Genomic DNA, 21,208 nt, shown 5'->3' on the forward strand with positions numbered 1-21,208 from the left:
GGATGGTGACTTAGCAATACTTACCACATGTCAGCTATCAAGTAGTACACGTTGCCATACTTTCCTCTCTCCACCTCATCCTTTCTCCTTGTAGCATGTTCTTGACATCACTCGTTCAACTACAAATACATTCCACGCTAGGCGTCATAGTTTATTTGCAGTTGCACAATGATGTTTTTCTTTATTTTCACGCGGAGATAATAGAATAAGATTGAATTTTTCCGTTTGACCTTGCTCAATTAAGTGGAGTTTTGAACATCTTTCCAAAGATTGCAAGAGCAGAAGAATAAATTGCACATTGCATGCAATTTTTCAGACAATCTGTATCGCAAAAGCACGAATAAGTAAGCAAAATACAGCAGCTATACATGAGGATACTCAAAAATATACATCGGATCTGGCCACCAGTGTCTGTCTATCTATGGGCTCTATTCAGTACAATAATGCTGAAACAAAAAACAGAAGAGTGGGCACAAAGAAATGCACTCTACCCAGGTGACAACCTGCAATCATGGCAACAACACATGTATCATATTTTCAGCTCAAAATAAAGAAATTGGTTCCAACAAAGAGGTAAACTCCGTTAATCGACCTTGAGACCTCATAACATTATGGCATAGCTAAACACCATCTGCAACCCCTCCCTCCCTCGTGATAAGGATACAAGACTATCCAATGGCTAACATTAACTCATTTTCCAACGAAGAGCATAAAGAACAAGCTAGGAACTGAAAGATCCTCACCAGAAATGCCCAATGTCTGTGATGTTGGTAAAGCTGGCAAAGACATTTCTGCAAATTCAAGTGATTCAGTAAAAGACGGTATTTAGCCAGAGACACTAGCTATAGAGTATTCTGTAAAAACAAGCCTCATTTTATTCTCCTGACTTTTGTGGAATCAGCAAAAAAAGATGGCCAATTTTCAGTCAGTTACCAGGAGCACAAAGAGACAAGGATGTCACCGACGATGATGAAGGCCATGGAGCAGCAATATTGTCATTTAAGTCACAAGTAAAGCTGAAGCCTGTTGAATTGTCATACACCAGATCTGCTGGCAAGCTTCGAAGCAAGCACCCTGCTTCATTAATTTGAACAACTTCATCAGTATAAACTAGACCAAGAATATATAAGCATTGTGCTTTGGAAACACAAACTGTTTCCATCAACAAAATGCCAGTACAGTAACATGCAGTTCCATATAAATCTAAAGCCAAAGAGAGTTATAAACTTTAAGTTGTTTCTCATTAACAGCAGATACATACATAATTTCCAGATCCCAAGAACCTAAATCAGAACCTTTAAGTTCTCATGACCGAATATGTGCAAATAGTGTGCGATCCTAACTTCTTATGCTAAGGGGCATGTACATAACTAGAGATACTTATAGATAAGGAAATGGCTCTGTTGATTTTATGGCTAAACTCCGGACATCGAAAACGACATTCTGATATCACGAATAAGCCTCTTAAAGAAATTGTTAATCTGATTAGAGTAGATCCGCTCTGTTAGGATGATTCAATCTACTCTCCACCCCCACGCCACTCCAACAGAGATGTGGATAGAGAACATTTCACAGAAATTATGGGGAATGCGCATCAACTGAGTGTTAGATCCACACTGTTAGGAAAGATTCAATCTGGTCTCAAACCTAACCCCCCCCCCCCCCCACTCCAACAGAAGATGTGGACAGCGAGAACATTTCATAGAATCTATCAGGAATGCACGGCAACTGAGTGTCTTTTCTCATATCAGACAAAAAACAGCACTAGAGCACAAAGAGGGGGTATCATTAAGCTGTACAAGACACAAAATTTCATAAGATATTTTCAATACTATTTCTCAACCTAAAATTGCAAATCTTCCATTTGGAGATATGCACTGATATCCAGACCCAGAGTCGGATCAGATGTTCATGGGGTCTCCACAACTTATATCAATATCCATGTTAGTGCATAAGTTTCTTACACAGTTTTTAAGCTTGATGAACACCCAGCCAATTTTATTTTATTTTTGATTGGTAATACCCACCCAATACTTCTTAATAACACATTATAGTTACAATTCAAACTATAGCTCAGTATTCTCTAATTACACATTACGAATCAACTTCCAAACTCGGACTCTAAAAGAGAATCTGTACCTTCTTGCCCATACGCTGCTCCACAGCAAACAGAAGCCAGGTGAAAAGAACACAAATGTCAGCTCGAAGAAACAAGAGACATAAATACATGGACAAAATCACAAAATGAATAATCACCTTGGAGACTAAAATCTTTCAAGTCAACATCACAAAGCTCATAAACGTTTGTCATAACTCCAGCCTTCTGCAACATAGAACCAAATACAGCAGCACACAAAATTGCTTGCCGATTTGTGATCAACATTTGCTTCTGTATCCCTGTGATGTAAGCATTTAACGAGCTACAACATGAAGGACTTGGAGCAGCTAAATTTCTGCATGCATTGATCACTTCAGATGGCTGCTTGAATTCCAGGGGACAAGCTACATCCAAAAGACAACAGCTTAGAAAGAAGCCTCTAAGGCTTGGAAAACATACGTTAAAAGGTTAGTACTCTGCCAAAAAGAAAAAAAGAAAGTTGATCAAAAAAATTACTTGGGCATAATAGAGGAGCAAATTACTGAGTTTATCCTCCTCACTTAATTTAGGGAAGAGATGAAAATATCATACAAGTTGACGGCTGCATATTTCTATCTCAAGGATAATTCCCCTTCAAGGACTACATACAACTTTAATACATTAACAAAGCTGCATCTTTTCATATGAATTTGGCGCCTCAGTTCTAACAAGCTAACCGGAATTTCAGTGAATTTAGCATAATTGGACCAAATAGTAGCAACTTTGAACTTTTTTTTGATCACCAAAAAAAAAAAATATCTCTCTCTCTCTCACACACACACACACACGCCGGTCGATTTTCGGCGTCAACCCCTCTCATCAGCGCATGCACAGGTAAGGTCCCCCCCTCCCTTCTTCTTCTCGTTTTCTCTTTTCTTTGTCTCTCCACGCTCTTTCTCTTCCCTTCTCTCTATTTTCCTCCCTTTCCGCCCCTTCCCATTTTCTTTCCCAGTACCAGTCGCCGGCGTAGGTGTGGTGGGTAGCAGACCCCTCTCTTCTCTCCCCTTTTCTTTCTTTCCAGCTTCTGTTTCACCTCCTCGCGTCTTCTCTTTCACCCGCTCGACCCTTCCTTTTGCCCCGATACCCAAGACCGCCGGCAATCTCCTTGCTGTTTCTCCCTCTCCCCTTTTTGCGCAGCAACTGCTGCAACCAGGAAAATCCTAGACCCCTTTTTTTCCTCTCCTTTTATTTTTGTTGGATACGTGCACTTGTATTTTATCTTGGTCAGCGCAGTGGAGACGACTTTAACCAGGCTCGAGCACCGGCGAGATGATGTTTGGCAGGCAGCAATAGCAGTGCATTGGGAGATCTCCGACTATAATCCAGGTTCCATCTTTCTTGAATCATAGTTGCGGGCATTTTTTCCGGTTGCCTTGCCGACAATTGTTGAGTGTGTTTACATCAGTTAGTTTTGGTTGCCTCGGCGACAACCTGTAGTTGGAGTAATTGCTTAGGTAGACATAACTTGCTTGTTTTGTATACTTGATTTTAGGCCCTATCTTTCTTGAGCAATTGTTACCTGTTTCGCTCATTCATATTTGCGTGCATAACCGTGATTCTGTTCCTCCCTGTTGCCTCGCCGGCAAACTTTGATTGTGTTTGATACCGCCTTTATTTTTGGCCTTGGTGATGGACGCACTGACACGCCACATTCAAAGGGAGGTGCCATGATGTATGTTATTCGCCGATGACATAGTTCTAATTAATGAGACGCGAGGCCGCATTAACAAGAGGCTGGAGGTTTGGACACAGGCCCTTGAGTCTAAGGGTTTCTAGTTGAGCAAGACTAAGATGGAATACCTGGAGTTCGGCGGAGCCGAGGGAAGCGGGCGTGGAAGTAAGGTTTGAATCACATATCATCCCCAAGAGAGGCAGTTTCAAGTACCTTGGGTCAGTTATCCAGGGGATGGGGAGATCGAGGATGTCACACACCGTTAGGGGTGGGTGGATGAAATGGAGATTAGCATATGAAGTCATGTGTGACAAAAAAGTGCCTCCGTCACTCAAAGCTAAGTTTTATAGATCGGTGGTTAGACCGGTCGTGTTGTATGGGGCTGAGTGTTGGCCAGTTAAGAACTCACATATTTAGAAGATGAAAGTAGCAGAAATGAGGATGCTGAGGTGGATGTGCGGGCACACTAGGATTAATAAGATTAGGAATGAAGATATCCAGGAGAAGGTGAGTGTGGCTCCTATGGATGACAAGATGGGGGAAGCAAGGCTCAGATGGTTCGTGAACGTACGGAGGAAAAGCCCAGATGGCCCGATAAGGAGGTGTGAGCCATTGGTTTTGGCGGGTACAAGAAGAGGTAGAGGGCGGTCTAAGAAGTATTGGGAAGAAGTGATCAGACAGGACATGGTATGGCTTCAAATTTTCGAGGACATAGCCCTAGATAGGAAGGTCTGGAGGTCGAGCATTAGGGTTGTAGGTTAGGAGGTAGTTGAGCATTTTTTCTACTTTGTACAGGTGTAAGGCTAGTCTGAAAAGGTTGTCTTAGACTGCTAGTGGTTAATGTTGTGTTCACACTATTCTCCGTTTTTCATTGTGTCTGGCCTTATTTACTGGTTATTGTTATTGTTTTTCATCTATTTTCTGGTTCTTATGATGCTGTTATTATTTCTATGTTTTTTGTTGATAGTACTAATATATTGCCTCTTTTTGTCTTCTTGAGCCGAGGATCTATTAGAAACAGCCTCTCTACTCCCCGGGGTAGGGGTAAGGTTTGCGTACACACTACCCCCCAAACACCACTTGTGGGATTTTACTGGGTTGTTGTTGTTGCACAACCTTTATTTTTGGTTGCCTCGTCGGCTACCTGTAGTTGGATTTATTGTTCTAGGCAGACAACACTTCCTTGCCTTTCTGTAATTGCAACTAGAGTCCATAAGTTTTAAGTTATCGTCTTTTTTTATTTTTGGCCAAATACATGTGCGGGCCCTTAAACTTGTCCATTTATTTCATTTAGACACTTAAACTTGGGATAGTACCTATTGAACACTTATACTTGAGCTAATTTGTATCTATTGAGCACATTTTTGGCAACCCGCTATAATATATGAGCGCGTGATTCTCACGCACAGTTGACTTGGCAAAAACAAATGATAAAATGACACATGGCAATAAGTATAATAAAATAAAATAAATACTTCTTCCCCTCCATTGTCTTCTTCGTCGGACCAATGGTCACCGAACCCCAAAATACCGAATACATGCTGATTTCGTCAGTCTTCCATCTATAGGTCATCTAGAGGACGTTTGCTTCATTCGAAGGCAAAGATCATCAAACAAGAAGGCAATTGAATAATTGAATTGATATAAAAAAGCTGCTTACTGATTACGACATTTCTGTATCTCTCAAAAAGCTTCTCTTTTTTGAGCTTGTGGCTAAGCAAGGAGGAATATTATGCAAGATTTGTTTGGTTCTCTGTTTTGCTAGATGTCTTTGGATTTTAATGGCAGAATATATGAAAGTTGTGATATTGTTTATACTTAAACGAGGCTCTTCAGTTGAGGTAGTTTATTAGTAATTTTGATCTTGCAAGAACAATGATTCTAAAAAATGGGTTTTGATTGTTTAGGCACCAATGTGTTTGAATTTAACACGGGTTTAAAAATGAAGAACACTGAGGACTAAAAAGTGGAAACCATGAATTTTGTGGAAAACCAGAGGGCATTGGAACGCCCTTTTTGAGGAGGAGAGAGAGCACCAATGAATTCTGTGGAAAAGAAAAGGAGAAAAAAGCAAAAGGGAATGGACCACCCATTTTTGAGACACCAAACGCGCTCAAAGAGAGTGAAGAATGCATGCTTTGCCAAGTCAAAAAAATGTGCTCAATAGATACAGATTAGCTCAAGTACAAGTGTTCAATAGGTACTATCCCAAGTTTAAGTGTCTAAATGAAATAAATGGACAAGTTTAAGGGCATGCACATGTATTTGGCCTTTATTTTTTAACTACCTACTTGCATAGTGGTAGATTGGAAACGAGGTAGATTTACTATACTCGTAGTAGCGCCTAGTTTTTAAGCTCTCGAATTCTTAGCTTATATCTATTTGTTTTCGCTCTTTGCTAGTTTAGTGCTAGTGATTACTTAATACCCACTGAGGGAGTAAGGTCATGTCCTCGAGTGGGACGGGAGTTGGGGAGCAAGGTGGGAACGGGGTAAGTGATGCAAGATCAAGAAAGTTAAAAATTTAAGAATTCATCCAAGATTAGGATTTCTTTTCCTTAAAGATTGGGATTTTTTATTTCTTGTTTCCTATTAATTTAATTTTTGTTTTAATAAGGATTATATTTATAGGTCTAGTCAAACTAGGATTATTAGTTGGTATCTCATTTCTACTAGAATTCTTTTTCCTATTTTAGTTAGGATAGGTTTTCTTAACCTTAGTTTAATTAGGATTAGTTTTCCTTAACCTTATCAATTTTACTCATTGTAAGGCCTACTTAAAGGGCTTAATATGCTGAAAATAAAGATTGGTGATTAGTATTTCTAAACTTTTGCTTCAAAAACGTGATTTACTTTTTATTTCACTGTTCATTCTTTCTTCAACGCTTCTTGCAATCTAGTGGGATTGAAGAACGTGAGGGTGTTAGGTATCTTTCCATCTTACATTCTTCTAAGATGAGTTTAAAGAACGCTTTCGCTAGTTTTTTGATAAACTTTAGCAGAGTGCTTTTGTTTTTCTCTCTTCTTTGTGCTTGAGGTACAAAACCTTGAAAGTACATCAATTTGGTATCAGAGCGCAAGTTCCAAGTCCGAATTCTTACCTTGTTGTCTTATTCATCGTGTTACCAAACAAGAAAATAGCAAGTTTGTGATACTCTTCAATGGATCTTCAATTAAAAATTCAAAAATTAAGAACTATAGTCCTTGAACGAGACAATGAAGAAATTAAATTGCAGCTAAATAGTTTGACGGAATCAATAAAGCATCTGACTGAATTGATTGAAGGTTTGGTGCTTCAATCACCACATACCATACCAATGATACCACCACGTCTACCATTCCGATATCCACCAATTCAACCGCATAGTGCAAGCTATATTGAGCAAGTTGAAAAGATTGAAGCTGACCAAGACATAAGAGTACCAAGGCACCATGCTTAATATGATAAATATTCAGATAATAAAGGGAATGGGAATGAAGAGGACGAAACTGATGAAGACCAATATAAAAAAGAAAAGAGGACCAAGCATTGAATCCACAAATTGAGGAGTTACCACCAAAGTTTTATGATGATCCATTAACTATGTGTGTAATTGACTTTCCGGCTTTCAGAGATGCTCAACACAATATTGATTTGATTGTTGACTTTATCATTCCAAACAAGAAAACATATTGCGTTAATTCCAAAGTCCATAGAAATATTATAGTACAAGAGGAAAAATTACCTATAAAGAAGTGGATAATAGAGAATTTGAGTCCATACATTGGAGAAACAAGATGTCTTCACATCATAAATATGTATGGCTATCATCAAAGGGACTATTGGTGTACAAGCGATGCAATTGATGCATACCCAAGAAGAGCGCTGATCTCCATACTTAATTCAAAGCTAGGCATGGAGTTGGCTAAGTTTCATGAAGTTCTAACACCAATAACTTCACATCGCCAATTGAAGTTTGATAGTCAATACAGAAAGATTGGAGAAGGCATGGTAGAAAGTTTAAACTTAGAAAGTAGGATTTAGTTCGGCCACATGCTAAGTTTAGTTGTAAGAAGAAGTTTTATAATAAGCTAGCAAAGTGTAACTTGAAACCTGGTGAGCGTTGGGTCCCCATTCTTATTATAGCAAATCTTGCGCCATATATAGAAGCAGTTAGACTCGAGGACAAGTCTTTTTCAACCAGGGGAGAATGATGCAATATCAAAAAAGCTAAAAATCCAAGAAATTCAAGAAGTCCAAGAATTAATCCAAGATTAGGATTTCTTTTCCTCAAAGATTAGGATTTATTATTTCTTGTTTCCTAGTAATTAAATTTTTGTTTTAGTAGAATTATATTTGTAGTTCTAGTCAAACTAGGATTGCTAGTTGGTATCCATTCCTACAAGAATTATTTTTCCTATTTTAGTTATGATTGGTTTTCTTAACCTTATTTTTATTCTAATTTAATTAGGATTAGTTTTCCTTAACCTTATCAATTTTACTCATTATAAGGCCTATTTAAAGGGCTTAATATGTTGAAAATAAAGATTGGTGATTAATATTTCTAAGCTCTTACTTCAAAAACGTGATTTAATTTTTATTTCACTTTTCTTCCTTTATTCAAGGCTTCTTGCAATCTTGCAGAATTGAAGAACGTGTAGGCGAAGTTTCTTTTCATCTTACATTATTATAACATGAGTTTGAAGAGCGCTTTCGCTAGTTTTGTGAAAAACTGTAGCGAGGTGCTTTTGTTTTTCTCTCTTCTTTGTGCTTGAGAGACGCAAAACCTTGAAAGTACATCGGTAAGGGAGCCTCTAGGATGAGAGTAGGGTCCTGAAACATAGGGACATTGACGGGGAGGTCTATAAAGTTAGGTAAGATTTTTCAGATGAGGAAGATCAACATAGCATGTATCCAGGAGACTAGATGGTGCGTATAAGGCACAGAATGTAGACGGGTTTAACCTATGGTACCCAGGAGGCGCTGGGGCAAGAATAGGGGAGGTATTTCAGTTGGCGGAGACCTCAGGGAGCTAGTGGTCAAGATTATGAGGGTAAACGATAGGTTGATGAGTATTAAGCTGATAGTTGCAGGGTTTATTGTTAACATGATTAGTGCGTACGCTTCTCAAGTAGGCTTGGACTAGGAGGTCGACAATTTTGGCAAGACTTGGACGAGGTGGTGCGTAGTATCCTGCACACCGAGAAGCTATTCATTAGAGGGAACTTCAATGGTCATATTAGGGCTACTGTTAGAGGTTATGATGATGTGCATGGCGGGTTCGACTTTGGGGATAGGAACGAATGAGGTATCTCATTGTTGGATTTCGCTAGAGCTTTTGATTTGGTGATAGCTAACTCGAGTTTTTGTCGAAAAGGGAGGAGCACCTGGTCACCTTCCGAAGCATAGTGGCCAGGACTCAAATTGATTACCTTCTGTGCAGGATATGTGATACAAGTCTATGCATTGATTGCAAGGTCATCAAGAGTGAGTACTTCACGACCCAGCATAGGCTCCTATTGATGGACTTGGAGATCAAGAGGAATGGGAGAAAGAGGTTGGAGGTTTGGAGGTTGAGCAGGACCAAAACAGAAGACCTAAAGTGCAGATTCAGTGACGGGACTCATGAAGCGAACGTGGATGTGAAGCTTGATACTCAAGTCATCCCCAAGAAAGATAGTTTCAAGTATCTCCTCAAGTATTGGTAGCACTCATGTACCTTCATATTCTTGGATCTTTATTACGTCATGTTGTTTAGTTCGCCTCAGTTATCATATTTCCATGTTGTTACTACTTGGTACTACTTGTTTTTTCCTTCCTCCTTTTCTTCTCTCTTCCGTTTCTTTCCTTTTTTTATCCCCAAGAAAGATAGTTCCAAGTATCTCCTCAAGTATTGGTAGCACTCATGTGCCTTCATATTCTTAGATCTTTATTACGCCATGTTGTTTAGTTCGCCTCAGTTATCATATTTCCATGTTGTTACTACTTGGTACTACTTGTTTTTTCCTTCCTCCTTTTCTTCTCTCTTCCGTTTCTTTCCTTTTTTTGTTCTTCTTCTCTTCTTCTTCATCTTCTTCCTCTTCTTCTTTCTCGCCTTTTCTGAGCCGAGGGTCTATTGAAAATAGTCTCTCTACCTTCACTAGGTAGGAGTAAGCCCTGCATACACACTACCCTCCCCAGAACCCACTTGTGGGAATATATTGGGTCTGTTGTTGTTGTTGTTGGACCAAATAGTAGCAAATAAAGCTTAAAAGTTAGAATAGAGAAATAACAAACACAGCTATTAAAGCTTAAAACACAAAAATAGAGAATAAACAAGGAAACAAAACTAACATTATTTTGTAACCTAGAAATCTCTGAGGGCCACCTGGAGCACGATGTCAAACTCATAATAATAGGTCCTCAATCTCCACTAAAATACTGGACTTTACTGAAGAGTCTGAAATCATGTCATGTGCCTAACCCACACATCATGTATTGTGTTCTCATCGCTGAACCAAAGCCTTGAGGGCGAGGAAACAACAAACTTATGAATCGAAGATGCTAACTATTGAAGGATGTGCAAATTGAGGTCAGCTAGCAACCAGTGTAAACACAACACGGCATAAGTGGGAATTTGTATAGATTTTGGTCACGCAAAGTAAGGTACTCCAACCAGGAAGATGAAGAATGTAAAGAAGGAAAAATATAAGGAGAGGAAAGGGGGAAAAAGAAGGAAAAAGATGCGAGGGAGGCATCACTAGTTTGCCCGTCACTGCGACATGAGTTCTGAATCTTGTGACGAAGTGAAGGTGATGTTGTCGCTACTCCGATTGCTTTTGATGTTGTCGCTACTCCAATTGCTTTTCTGGTTTTCCCAGATTTGGAGGAAGAAGAAGAAGAAAAGAAAAGCCATGGAGAAGTGGTAAAAAGAAGCTTTTTGGGCTACTACCAAATTTCAAATCATGAGCGAATTGCAAAGATAGGGGCCTGCTTGTCTTAGCCTTAAAACACACACACAGACACACACATATATATAGTACATAAAGAATGAAATGATAACGTATTTACAAAAAGTTATTTAGACTTATTTTGATTCAATTGTTTTACTAAATTATTCAATAAAGTTGAGTAGTAAACCATGATTATTTAATTAATTAAAAATAAAAAAGCAATACAGAATTACACAATAATTGTTGGCCACTAAATTTAATTAATAGAAATTGAGTTATATCACATTGCTGAATGAGGTATTTTTGGGCAATTCTAAATAAATAATGGAATACATACTAATATACTTATTAAACGTATAACTCTACCCCTGTCCTTATTCGCGAATCCTAAGACTTGCGTGATGACAACTATGACACTTAGATCCGCAAATGCGTTAGATAATCACACAAGTACTTGCTGGTATCCTAGCAACGACTTAAATTTTTGAGAAAGATATTGATTCCTAACAACGGCAACTCTTAAACTATAAAAGAACATAAGCACTTATACACTTGGTCCGCAAAGAAACCAGCATAAATCCAATGGTTATTACTGGATCGGATGTCTAATCAACGAGCTTTTACAACCCTATGTCGTGAAGCCATAAGAAGCCACAGTAGAAGTGACTTGCTAATATCAGTCACATGGCTTGCTTGAATTTAGTAATTGAGTCCTTCAACTCTCACATATGAATCTAGTAGTCTTACTTGAGCCACCTAAGCTTTCCATTCATTTAGTGGGACAAGGTCAGTCATTTTCACCTCTAAGCACGGATTGGCTCACCCAATGTCCTTTACAATGTAATTATGGAAAATCTTCTACCTAAACTGCTTTGATAGGTCATAACATGGTTTTCATGCCATGATCTGCTCTACCTAGGGAGACTTCAATGAGAGCAAAACCAAAGAAGTCAAAAAAAGTACCGCAATATAGTTGATAAAGTTAATTCTTAAGACCCACCAAAATTTTCCACAGGTTTTCAAAGAAGCACCTTACCCAGATCATCATGAGACTATCAATTAACATAGAAAAATACAGCTTAATACTCTTCCATATAATGAGACTGACGTTGGACCCTAGAATCATAACATACAAAATATGGCTTAAAACTCTTGTAGTATAAGAACTCAAGCACATTCAGAGCCGAACATAACACAAAAAGAGATATATAATGGGGCCAACATTTGAGAATTGTCTTAAAAGCAGAGAAAGCTAACTCAAAAATAACCATCTTCACCATTCAAATTAAGCAGAAAACTTAGACTTGGCAAATAACAGCCAGAAGAATAGTTTCTTAAACTCTGGATAAAGACCACAAGCTTGAGTTCAAATCCCTTTCTGACCTCCATTGCGGTCTCAGCCATTAGAACCTATATCCTCAATCCAATACCCATGTCATAAAGAACACGAATAAGAGAACAGTGAAGGTTTTAACAGAGAATGCAGAAAATATGTAGCATGAAGAGCAGAGGAGTAAGGATTGGAAGAAAGGTGCACTATGAAACTGAACCAGACATAAGCACTTCAATAATCAATAAGAAGTTCATTATTATGTGCTAAAATCCTTACCTTTGTTAATTTTGCAGGAAGACAACAACCGAAATGCAGTATTGGCATCCTCAAACCTTAGTTTCCTAGCAATCCATGAATAGACCACTCCCTTACAATCATTAAGAGTGTCAATTTCACTAGGTGCTCCAACTATGTTCTTCTTATCACTGAGAGCCGTTTTTATCCCAGATATCTGAAGTGCAGCCTCAGAAATTGCAGGCTGGCAAACAGGCCTGCAGCACTCTTTCAGAGGATCAACTGTGCTGCATGAATCTAACAGTTTGCTTGTATTTAATGCTTTCTCAAAGGTACTGATGTCCTTCACGGGGCAAGACCCGCCAGTCAGATTGGACGACTTTACAGAACACATGCTAGATAAGGAGCTGTTTGCTCCTCTGCTGGCTAGTATACTGATGATATCTTTAAAACAATCATCAGCCACCGCATTTTGTAAAACTAAAGTATCAGAACGGTTGCTGTAAAATCCCTGGAATATGTGGAGTAAGCTATTAAACTGCGGGCAGCATATTACATTCCCTACTACTGTAGACAAAGATTGAGTACAATCAGATGCTGTTTTTCCTGTGATGCTCGAAATGACTGAGAAATTTACAGGGCATCTTCCAGTCAAGACAGGGTCATAAGTCTTTGGGAAGGAAGGGTACATTGGTGGCAAAGGTTCTCCAGGAAAAGGATAATGGGGGATCATAGCGGGTGATATGTCAATTGGCTGAAAAGTTCCACTGTTAGGTGTGCTAGGTAGTTCAGACATGGAAGGGGCTTGCCAAGGTTTAGGTAACAGAGGCAGAGCCACTACATTTTGATAGCTAGACAACCAGAGAGCAACTACTAGCAGCAGGTGGCAAAACGAACCTGCAATATGAGAAAAGTCTGTATCTCAGCAAGCATACATAATTTAAAGCCTAGATAGAGATGCCACATGCACAGAACTCTATACGAGTTCAGATATGTCAATTACCTTTAGAAAGTGGTTACTTCATGTAATAATGCCAAGTAAATCCTATGTAGCTTGAGACTTGAGAAAAAATCATCATGAAAATAAACTATGTGATTGAGGTGCAAAGAAAACGAGGCAATCAAAACTAAGGTTCAGCAATTATCATTTTCTATTCAGTATGGATACTATAAAGCCGACAAGAGAGGAATTGTCTAGTGGGAAGGACTTTCCACCTCCAAACCACAAGGTTTTTTACCATATCGAGGAAAACAAGGAAAATACGAAAGCCACCATCAGGCATAAAACATGTGACCAACAAGAGTTGTAGACCAAAGAGTTTCTCTATAACTGCATGCATAACCATGAACTTGTAAAATAAAAAACTGGAAACACCTATGATGCCATTTCTTAAGAGACAAAACAGAAAGCCCAAGAAAATCTAGAGCAGGCCAGGTGGCTTTTGGGTCACGGGTGGAGGGCAGAGTGACAGTGTGAAGTTTTGTCTTTCCCGATCTCCTACCGGATAAAGGAAAGTGTAGCATAAAACTTTCATGAGCCCAGTGCTTTACCCTTGAGACGACTAACAATCATTATACAAGCCATGACTCCACTAACCCTCCGGCAACATGGGGACGTGCAACAGGAACCTTTAGTCGGCTGATGGTACACCAATTGAGCTGGTTAAGTCGCAATACCTACACCAGATCGAACCATGTTATAATGCAGAAGAGATCAGGCAACACCATAGAATCCTAAATCACCTTATAAAGCAAAGGCATCCATCCATATATAAGCTTGGATCTTATTATTAAGAAAGAGGAACTACAACAGAGAGGAGCATAACATGCTTTGTACCCTCCACAAGGCAGTCTAAATGCATCATTTTCTTGTTGGAGAAGCATTAAATAAACATCTAGCCAGGTATAACTCACATCTCATGCAAGATTAATAACCATTTGCAGAGTAGACAACTGATAAGCTTGCAATGGTAAACTGGGGTAAGGCCATAAGCGACCTTAGCAGATTAAATGCAACTCTTATCCATAGAATCCAAGGAAAGAACCGGACTAAGATGTTCTAAATTGCCTCTCTTTCATCATTGTCTTACCCTAGTTTGCCGTATGCAGAATTGAAAAGTAATGGAGGTTCAAATTCACTCTTTTCCAGGTCTTAAAATTTCTACTTCACAATTGGAAGGTTAATAATGTGTAACAGCCCAAACCACTAGTGATATTGTCCTCTTTGGGCCTAGACCCGAACGGCTTTAAAACACGTCACTAGAGACTAAGGCTTGTCTACTTATATACCCTGCATCTCTTCCGTTTTTGTAGATGTGGGATTCGCCTAGGGTTTGTCCCACCACCATTCAAGGTTGCACGCGGAGTGGCTCTGATACCATATGTAACAGCTCAGCCCACTAGTGATATTCCGCTTTGGGCCTAGACCTGTATGGCTTTAAAACGCGTCACTAGAGCCTAAGGTCTGTCTACTTATATACCACGCATCTCTCTCGTGTTTTGTCGATATAAGATTCACTAGGGTGTCACATAATGATACAAGAAAATGGCATATTTACATATCACCATCATCCAATTATTCCTTTCTCATCCTACTTCCCATAATTGCATTCCATTTTAAGGCCACAGTCCAAGTTATCCCAATAACGGTGTAAGATCGTGACTACAAAGAGTATTCATACCTTAAACTTGTCCATTCTTCCTTATGAGAAAAAGAATAGCTCTCATACACAAAGTTACAGCTAGAAACTTGAAAATACCACTAATAAAACTCTTATTAAGACAAGAAAACCAAATCTTTCATAAAAGCCTAATCTTTCTATGCACATAGATCAGCCCTATGAAAAAACACACATACAGGACACTTCTCAAACATACCCCTCAGCACTCGTTTCAAAACTCAAGAGCGAAACAACCAGAAAACAAAATTAAAAAGGAAAATGTAGCTTAAGTCCCTAAGATCGCAATATAAGCAAATCCAAACGGGTAGTAGCCAAAAACAAATATACACATACAGAGAAAGAAACAAAGAGAAGAAAATGATAAGGATGAACCTGAAGTGAAAACCCGGTAAAGAACAGAAAGTGTTCTTATCAGTTGTCATTAAAGAATGGCAGGCAAGGGTTCAAACAATCAAGAACACGAAGACCATTTTTCTAAGTGAAAATCAACCCACAAATTTGACTATATTTGGAAAGTGGGTAAATGTCCAAGAAAATATCAATAGAACCCTATAATAATTATCAGAGAGGAGGGGAAGTAGTAGGTGTTGAGCTCAATGATGGATAAAGTGGGGCGCCGCGGCTTGAATAAGGGGGGGTGCGAGGGGGGGATGTCCTCTTTTGCCGGTGGCTCTTTTTATTTTCTTTTATATATATATATATATACATATATATATGATATGAAGTGTTAACCCTGCGGTTGTGTAATGGGAAGATCCATCAAACCACCTGATTTTTCCACGTAAAAATGGGATGGACCCCGCACTTTTTGGTGTTCGGGTCCAAGTGAAATGCATTATATCAGACTTGTTTATGATTGACTGATTGGAAAAGCAGTGGAACATGGAAAATTCTCTTGTATTTTTATGTATTTTCTTTTTCCCAAAATAAAAGGACTAGTCATAGTGTTGGGGCATTGTGCATGTTTCCATATTAATAAATATAATACTCCCTCCATTTCAACGTATGCGAACCTGTTCGATTGGGCACGGAGTTTAAGAAAAAATAATGATTTTTGAATTTGTGGTCCTAAACAAGTTAAAAAGGGGTCCAGAGTATTTGTGTGGTTATAAAAACTTCTCATTAAGGGTAGAGTTGTAAGTTTATACTAAATTGTTTCCAAATTTAGAAAGGGTTCATTCTTTTTGGAACGGACCAAAAAGAAAATAGGTCACATAAACTGGAACGGAGGGAATATACGGTTAAAATCGAATCCACCCGATTTTACTGATTTATCGTGATCAGTGTGAAGGATCGAAGATCGATCCCGTAATAGATCAGACTGAGGCACGAGGACAAGATATCGAGTTCGAGATTCGAGGTACTTCTCAAGATCGAGGTCGGTAGCGACTGAGATCAAATGAGATAGACATCGAGCAAGATCGATGGTAGCATAATAACATAAAGGCGAAGTATCTGTGACTGGTCGAAGATCATGGCGGAAATCTCAGAACGGATCAAATCAAGGACGGTTAATTAGCTAATCATGGGATTCCCTTCTGCAATTAGAGTTACACCATAATTAAGATTTCTCTACTATATAAAGAGGAGCTCCAATCATTTGTAAGACACTTACATTCTAGATATCAAAGCAATATAACGCTTTTTCTTTAGTTCATATTCTTGTTCATCAGCTAGTTACATTTTTAATTGTTCTTGCACCAATCAGTTCGAGGGTATTCAAGCTCAAGGGCTGAATTCCATTCAAACACTGGCTTGCTTTATCTTATTGTCAATTTCCATTATTAATCTTTATATTCATCAATTGATATTAGGTGAAATCACCAGTGGCGGCCCGACGAATTCTGTGGCCTAAAGCCAAACTTTATGAGGGGCCTTAATTTTTTTTAAAATAATTATTATTTATTTGAAGTCTATTTTTTTAGCTTTTCTTAGATATAAATTTGTTAATAATTTTCTTATAATCAATAACTCCTAATAAATATTTCTCAATTGATAATATAGTTAATCCATTTAACCTTTTTGTGACATTGTTGATCTTAGGTAAGTTTTGAAAACTTCATTCCGCTGAAGCAACGATAACACGAGTTATTAATATTATTCCACAAGCAATTTAGGCATTTGAAAAAGAATTAAATTTTTTTATTTTATTAAGCGTATCAATTAAACTGCTATCTTCTAATTGTCATATTTTTCTTAATACTTTTGTCAAAAAATAAATCTAAACCATTAAATATGCATTGATTATTATGCTTTAAAGAACATTCAAGATTAAGACAATATTTTTTCAAATTTCAACATCTAGTGATCTTAGTTTTACCGCCAAATAGAAAACCAAAAATATTTTCATATGCTGCTAATTGTTCAAATCTATTTTGAAGTGAAAAAATAGCCTTGTCTATTATGTATAAAAGTAATCAACTCTAAAGTACTCTTCGAAAGATTTTGAGATTTTATTATCAACATTCGCATTAATTTGTTACTTCCTATATATCACATGTTTCTTACGAAATTCGGGCTCGATATTCATTTCAAGTGCAATTTTCTTGGTAGAATTCATAGCAGTTGCAAATCCTTCTTATCTATTTTTGTTAAAGAAAGAAATAAAAAAATCACTTTATAGAACTTTTATTAAAAGTTATACATAGTTTATTAGGTGTAACAGAAAATGGAGCCCCAAAAATTATGGGGCCTAAAGCGGTTGCTTTACTTGCTTTATGGAATGGCCGCCTCAGAAAATCACTGTAATAAGATCAAATTAGTTGAAATTGGTAATAGCTGTTAATCAAATTAGTATAGTTAATTGATAGTTAAACAATCACGTATCCTTAAAACCACATTATAAGTTAAATTGTTATCCAATTTTAAGGGTAAACAGTTTGGCGCCCACCATGAAGCTAAGGATAATAGTGATTGCCTGGTATTAAATCTCATAACACACGCCGTTTTACGCTTGTTCTCGTTAGCGTTTTTTATTTCAGGAATTAACATGTCAAACTCTCAAGTAGCACCCACTCACACAGACAATGGCTTTGGTCTTCATAGCGAGAACGAAAACATAGCCGCCCCGGGAAATGGAGTACCTCTAGGCAACCCCGATGGACCGACGGGCGTAGACCTAGTCGATGTTAGTTCCCATATTGACATTAATGGGAATTTGGGCGTTGACCCTGAAAAATGGCATCCGCATATATGCTCGAGCAGACGATCAGAACGCACAAAGCGGTGAAGAAGGCGGAATTAGCCTTCGAATGATATTCGAGATGTTGCAGACTCAATAAGCTGCGATAGCACAACTCCAAACTCAGAATCGAGCACTAAGCAGAATTGAGCTCGAAACATCACAAGAGGTTGTTCATAGAGCCGAACCTGTACCGGAGAAATTGAACGCTAATGAATTGGGGACTGACCACGTCATTATGAAGATGCTCGAGGAGCTCACCAAACGGATCGAATCAGGTGAAAGGAAAATTGAGGCTAGTGACAAAAAAGTAGAAATGTACAACTCACGGGTTGACCAAATATCGGGGGCACCCCCGATTCTAAAGGGTTTGGATTCGAAGAAGTTCGTGCAGAAGCCTTTCCCTCCAAGTGTGGCTCCGAAGCCAATCCAGAAAAAATTCTGCATGCCAGAAATTCCCAAATACAATGGAACCACTGACCCTAATGAACATGTCACTTCTTATACGCGCGCAATAAAGGGGAATGACTTAGAAGATGATGAGATTGAATCCTTTTTAATGAAAAGGTTTGGAGAAACTTTATCGAAAGGATCAATGATATGGTACCACAATTTGCTGCCTAATTCCATTGATTCCTTCGCCATGCTTGCAGATTCATTCGTGAAGGCACACGCCGGAGCAATAAAGGTTGCAACTAGGAAATCAAACTTCTTCAATGTGAAACAAAAGGACAACGAAATGTTGAGGGAATTCGTATCTCGGTTCGAGATGGAATGCATGGACCCACCCCCAATTACAGATGATTGGGCTGTTAAGGCTTTTACTCAAGGTTTGAACGAATGGAGTTCGACAGCGTCACGACAACTAAAGCAGAATTTAATTGAATATCCTGCTGTGACCTAGGCCGATATACATAATCGGTACCAGTCAAATATTAGGGTCGAGGATGATCAATTGGGAACCCCTTCTAGTTCCGTCTACCCAAATAGGCCCATCGGCAGAACTCAAAGAGACCTCGACAGAAAACCCCGATCGAACAGAGATTGGTACCAACTGTACAGCGCAAATCATAGAAACAACGACCTAGGACGTAATCCCGTTCGAAACGATCGAAGGAATGACCGAGGGCAGAACTCCTGAGGGCTCATGAGTAAAAGTGGCTTCGACAAACATGTCGAACCCACAAAAGCACCATGACTATTTGAGTACAACTTCGGTATCGATGCGTCGGCTATTGTATCAGCCATTGGACGGATCAAGGATACCAGATGACCCAGGCCCTTACAGACCAACCCACCTCAAAGGAACTCTAATCAAATATGCAAATATCATGGTACCCATGGTCACAAAACCGAAGATTGCAGATAGTTGAGGGATGAGGTAGCTCGTTTATTCAACGAGGGTCACCTTCGAGAATTCTTAAGTGGTCGAGCCAAGAACCACTTCAAAAATAGAGATTCAAACAGACAGAACGAGCAGAAAAAGCCATAGCATGTGATTCATATGATCGTTAGAGGGGTCGATATTCCTCAAGGACCGGTATTTAAACGCACCAAAGTGACGATCACAAGGGAAAAAGCAAACTTGGGACTACTTACCGGAAGAAACCCTGTCTTTCGATAACGAGGATGCAGGAAGGATCGAACAACCTCACAACGACACACTAGTAATATCTATCCTTCTGGAAAAAATTCAGGTTAAATGTGTGTTGATTGATCCAGGTAGCTCGGCAAACATTATTCAATCAAGGGTTGTAGATCAAATCGTACCTGCAGCTCGAGTGCTTAACGGCTTCAACATTGTAAGCACATAACTTTTGACCCGCGCAACTTTTAAAAGTAGTATTTTAAAAAATATTTATTTATTTTCATTTTAATAGAATTTCAGTCAACTTTTAGTTTTAATTTTAAAACATAAGTTTAAAAACACAAAAAATAGTTTTATAATATTTTATTTTCTTATTAAATATATATATATATATATATATATATACACACACACCTACACACACTTTAGCTTATTAGTAGTTTATAATAATTATAGCATTTAAGAAATACCAAAAATATTTTTCATTTTAATATATAGTTCACTTTAATAGTTTATTCTTATTAACTAAGATTAGAAAAATTGGCATCCTATAACAATACATAATAGAAATTACCAATTTTTTAGCCTTATATTAGGTTTGGCAAAGATAGCCCCAAACAATTGGCATTATATAGCCAAATCTTAAAAAAACTACTCTATTTTATATTCTCTCCTAAAAAAAACTACACGCTTATTTTGGCTTCCCTCCCCATTTCTCTCATTGTATTTCTTCTTCTATCTCAAAGAGAAGGGGAGGAAATTTAGAATTTTTTTAATTTTTCCTTTTATCCACACCAATTGCATCGTCAAATCAGCATCCATAACCACCAATGCCTTGCCGACGTTGTCCAGTTAATTTTCACCGCAATCGAAGAAGAGCAACCTACAAGATATGAATGCTACGAGATTCTTAGGTTTTTGAGGAATTTTCGGATCCTTCTCAAACTTAAGAAAAATACATGAGGGCAACTAATCATGTTATTGAAATGGACGGTGATTCACTCAGCGTAGATGCGCGCCTAAACGAGGCTATATACAAAATTTGAGCAAGATTAGCAAAAACTAAGAGAGAAAAATATATTTCAACTTTGTTTTTCTTCTCTCTTCCTTTTTTTGGTTAGATTGAATGAGTGGGTGTAATTGAAATTAGTTGAAAATACCTAAACGAGGTTATATACAAAATTTGAAAAAAATTAGAAGTGATTTAGATTAGTTTCATGCAAAAAATCAGACCTAAAAATCTAACTACGACTTGTGTATAACATGTTGTATATCGTGTACATCAGTGTATATCACACACAAGTTTTTAAGTACGTCCGTGTATATCACTTTGTATATCGTGTATACAACACAATTTATTTATGGACGCCAGTGTATATCACATTGTATATCGTATATATAAAACAAATTTTCATGGATATACACAGATACAGATAAAATACATGAGATATTACTGATGTACATAGAGATA

The 21,208-nt window shown here is 38.2% G+C and overlaps 1 protein-coding gene across 6 annotated transcripts; it reads right to left on the minus strand.

The window, feature by feature from the left end:
* Positions 1–270: 270 nt before the first annotated feature.
* Positions 271–15,624, minus strand: LOC104245621 (uncharacterized GPI-anchored protein At1g61900-like). Of its 6 annotated transcripts, none has more exons than XM_070155798.1 (8): positions 15,341–15,624; positions 13,885–13,964; positions 12,330–13,184; positions 2,257–2,502; positions 2,140–2,154; positions 934–1,077; positions 744–791; positions 271–503 (listed from the first exon to the last, which is right to left on the minus strand). In XM_070155798.1, exons 2-8 carry the CDS (start codon positions 13,895–13,897, stop codon positions 433–435), a joined length of 1,392 nt encoding a protein of 463 aa, XP_070011899.1. In that variant the 5' UTR covers positions 13,898–13,964; positions 15,341–15,624; the 3' UTR covers positions 271–432. The 6 variants fall into 6 exon arrangements, with proteins under 6 accessions (XP_070011899.1, XP_070011898.1, XP_009799547.1 ...); XM_070155797.1 differs by having other exon boundaries at positions 13,839–13,964; XM_009801245.2 differs by having other exon boundaries at positions 934–1,074; positions 13,839–13,964; positions 15,341–15,622.
* Positions 15,625–21,208: the final 5,584 nt, after the last annotated feature.

Source organism: Nicotiana sylvestris, chromosome 9, assembly GCF_000393655.2.
Source record: "Nicotiana sylvestris chromosome 9, ASM39365v2, whole genome shotgun sequence".
Taxonomy (NCBI): domain Eukaryota; kingdom Viridiplantae; phylum Streptophyta; class Magnoliopsida; order Solanales; family Solanaceae; genus Nicotiana; species Nicotiana sylvestris.

Coding starts and splice junctions, on each gene's coding strand:
- LOC104245621 (XM_070155797.1), bottom strand. CDS start 13,872: ATGGCTTGTATAATGATTGTTAGTCGTCTCAAGG. Junction 2,503..12,329: donor TTCCTGCAAAATTAACAAAG/GTAAGGATTTTA, acceptor TTTTGGATGTAG/CTTGTCCCCTGGAATTCAAG. Junction 504..743: donor ACAGACATTGGGCATTTCTG/GTGAGGATCTTT, acceptor CCATGATTGCAG/GTTGTCACCTGGGTAGAGTG.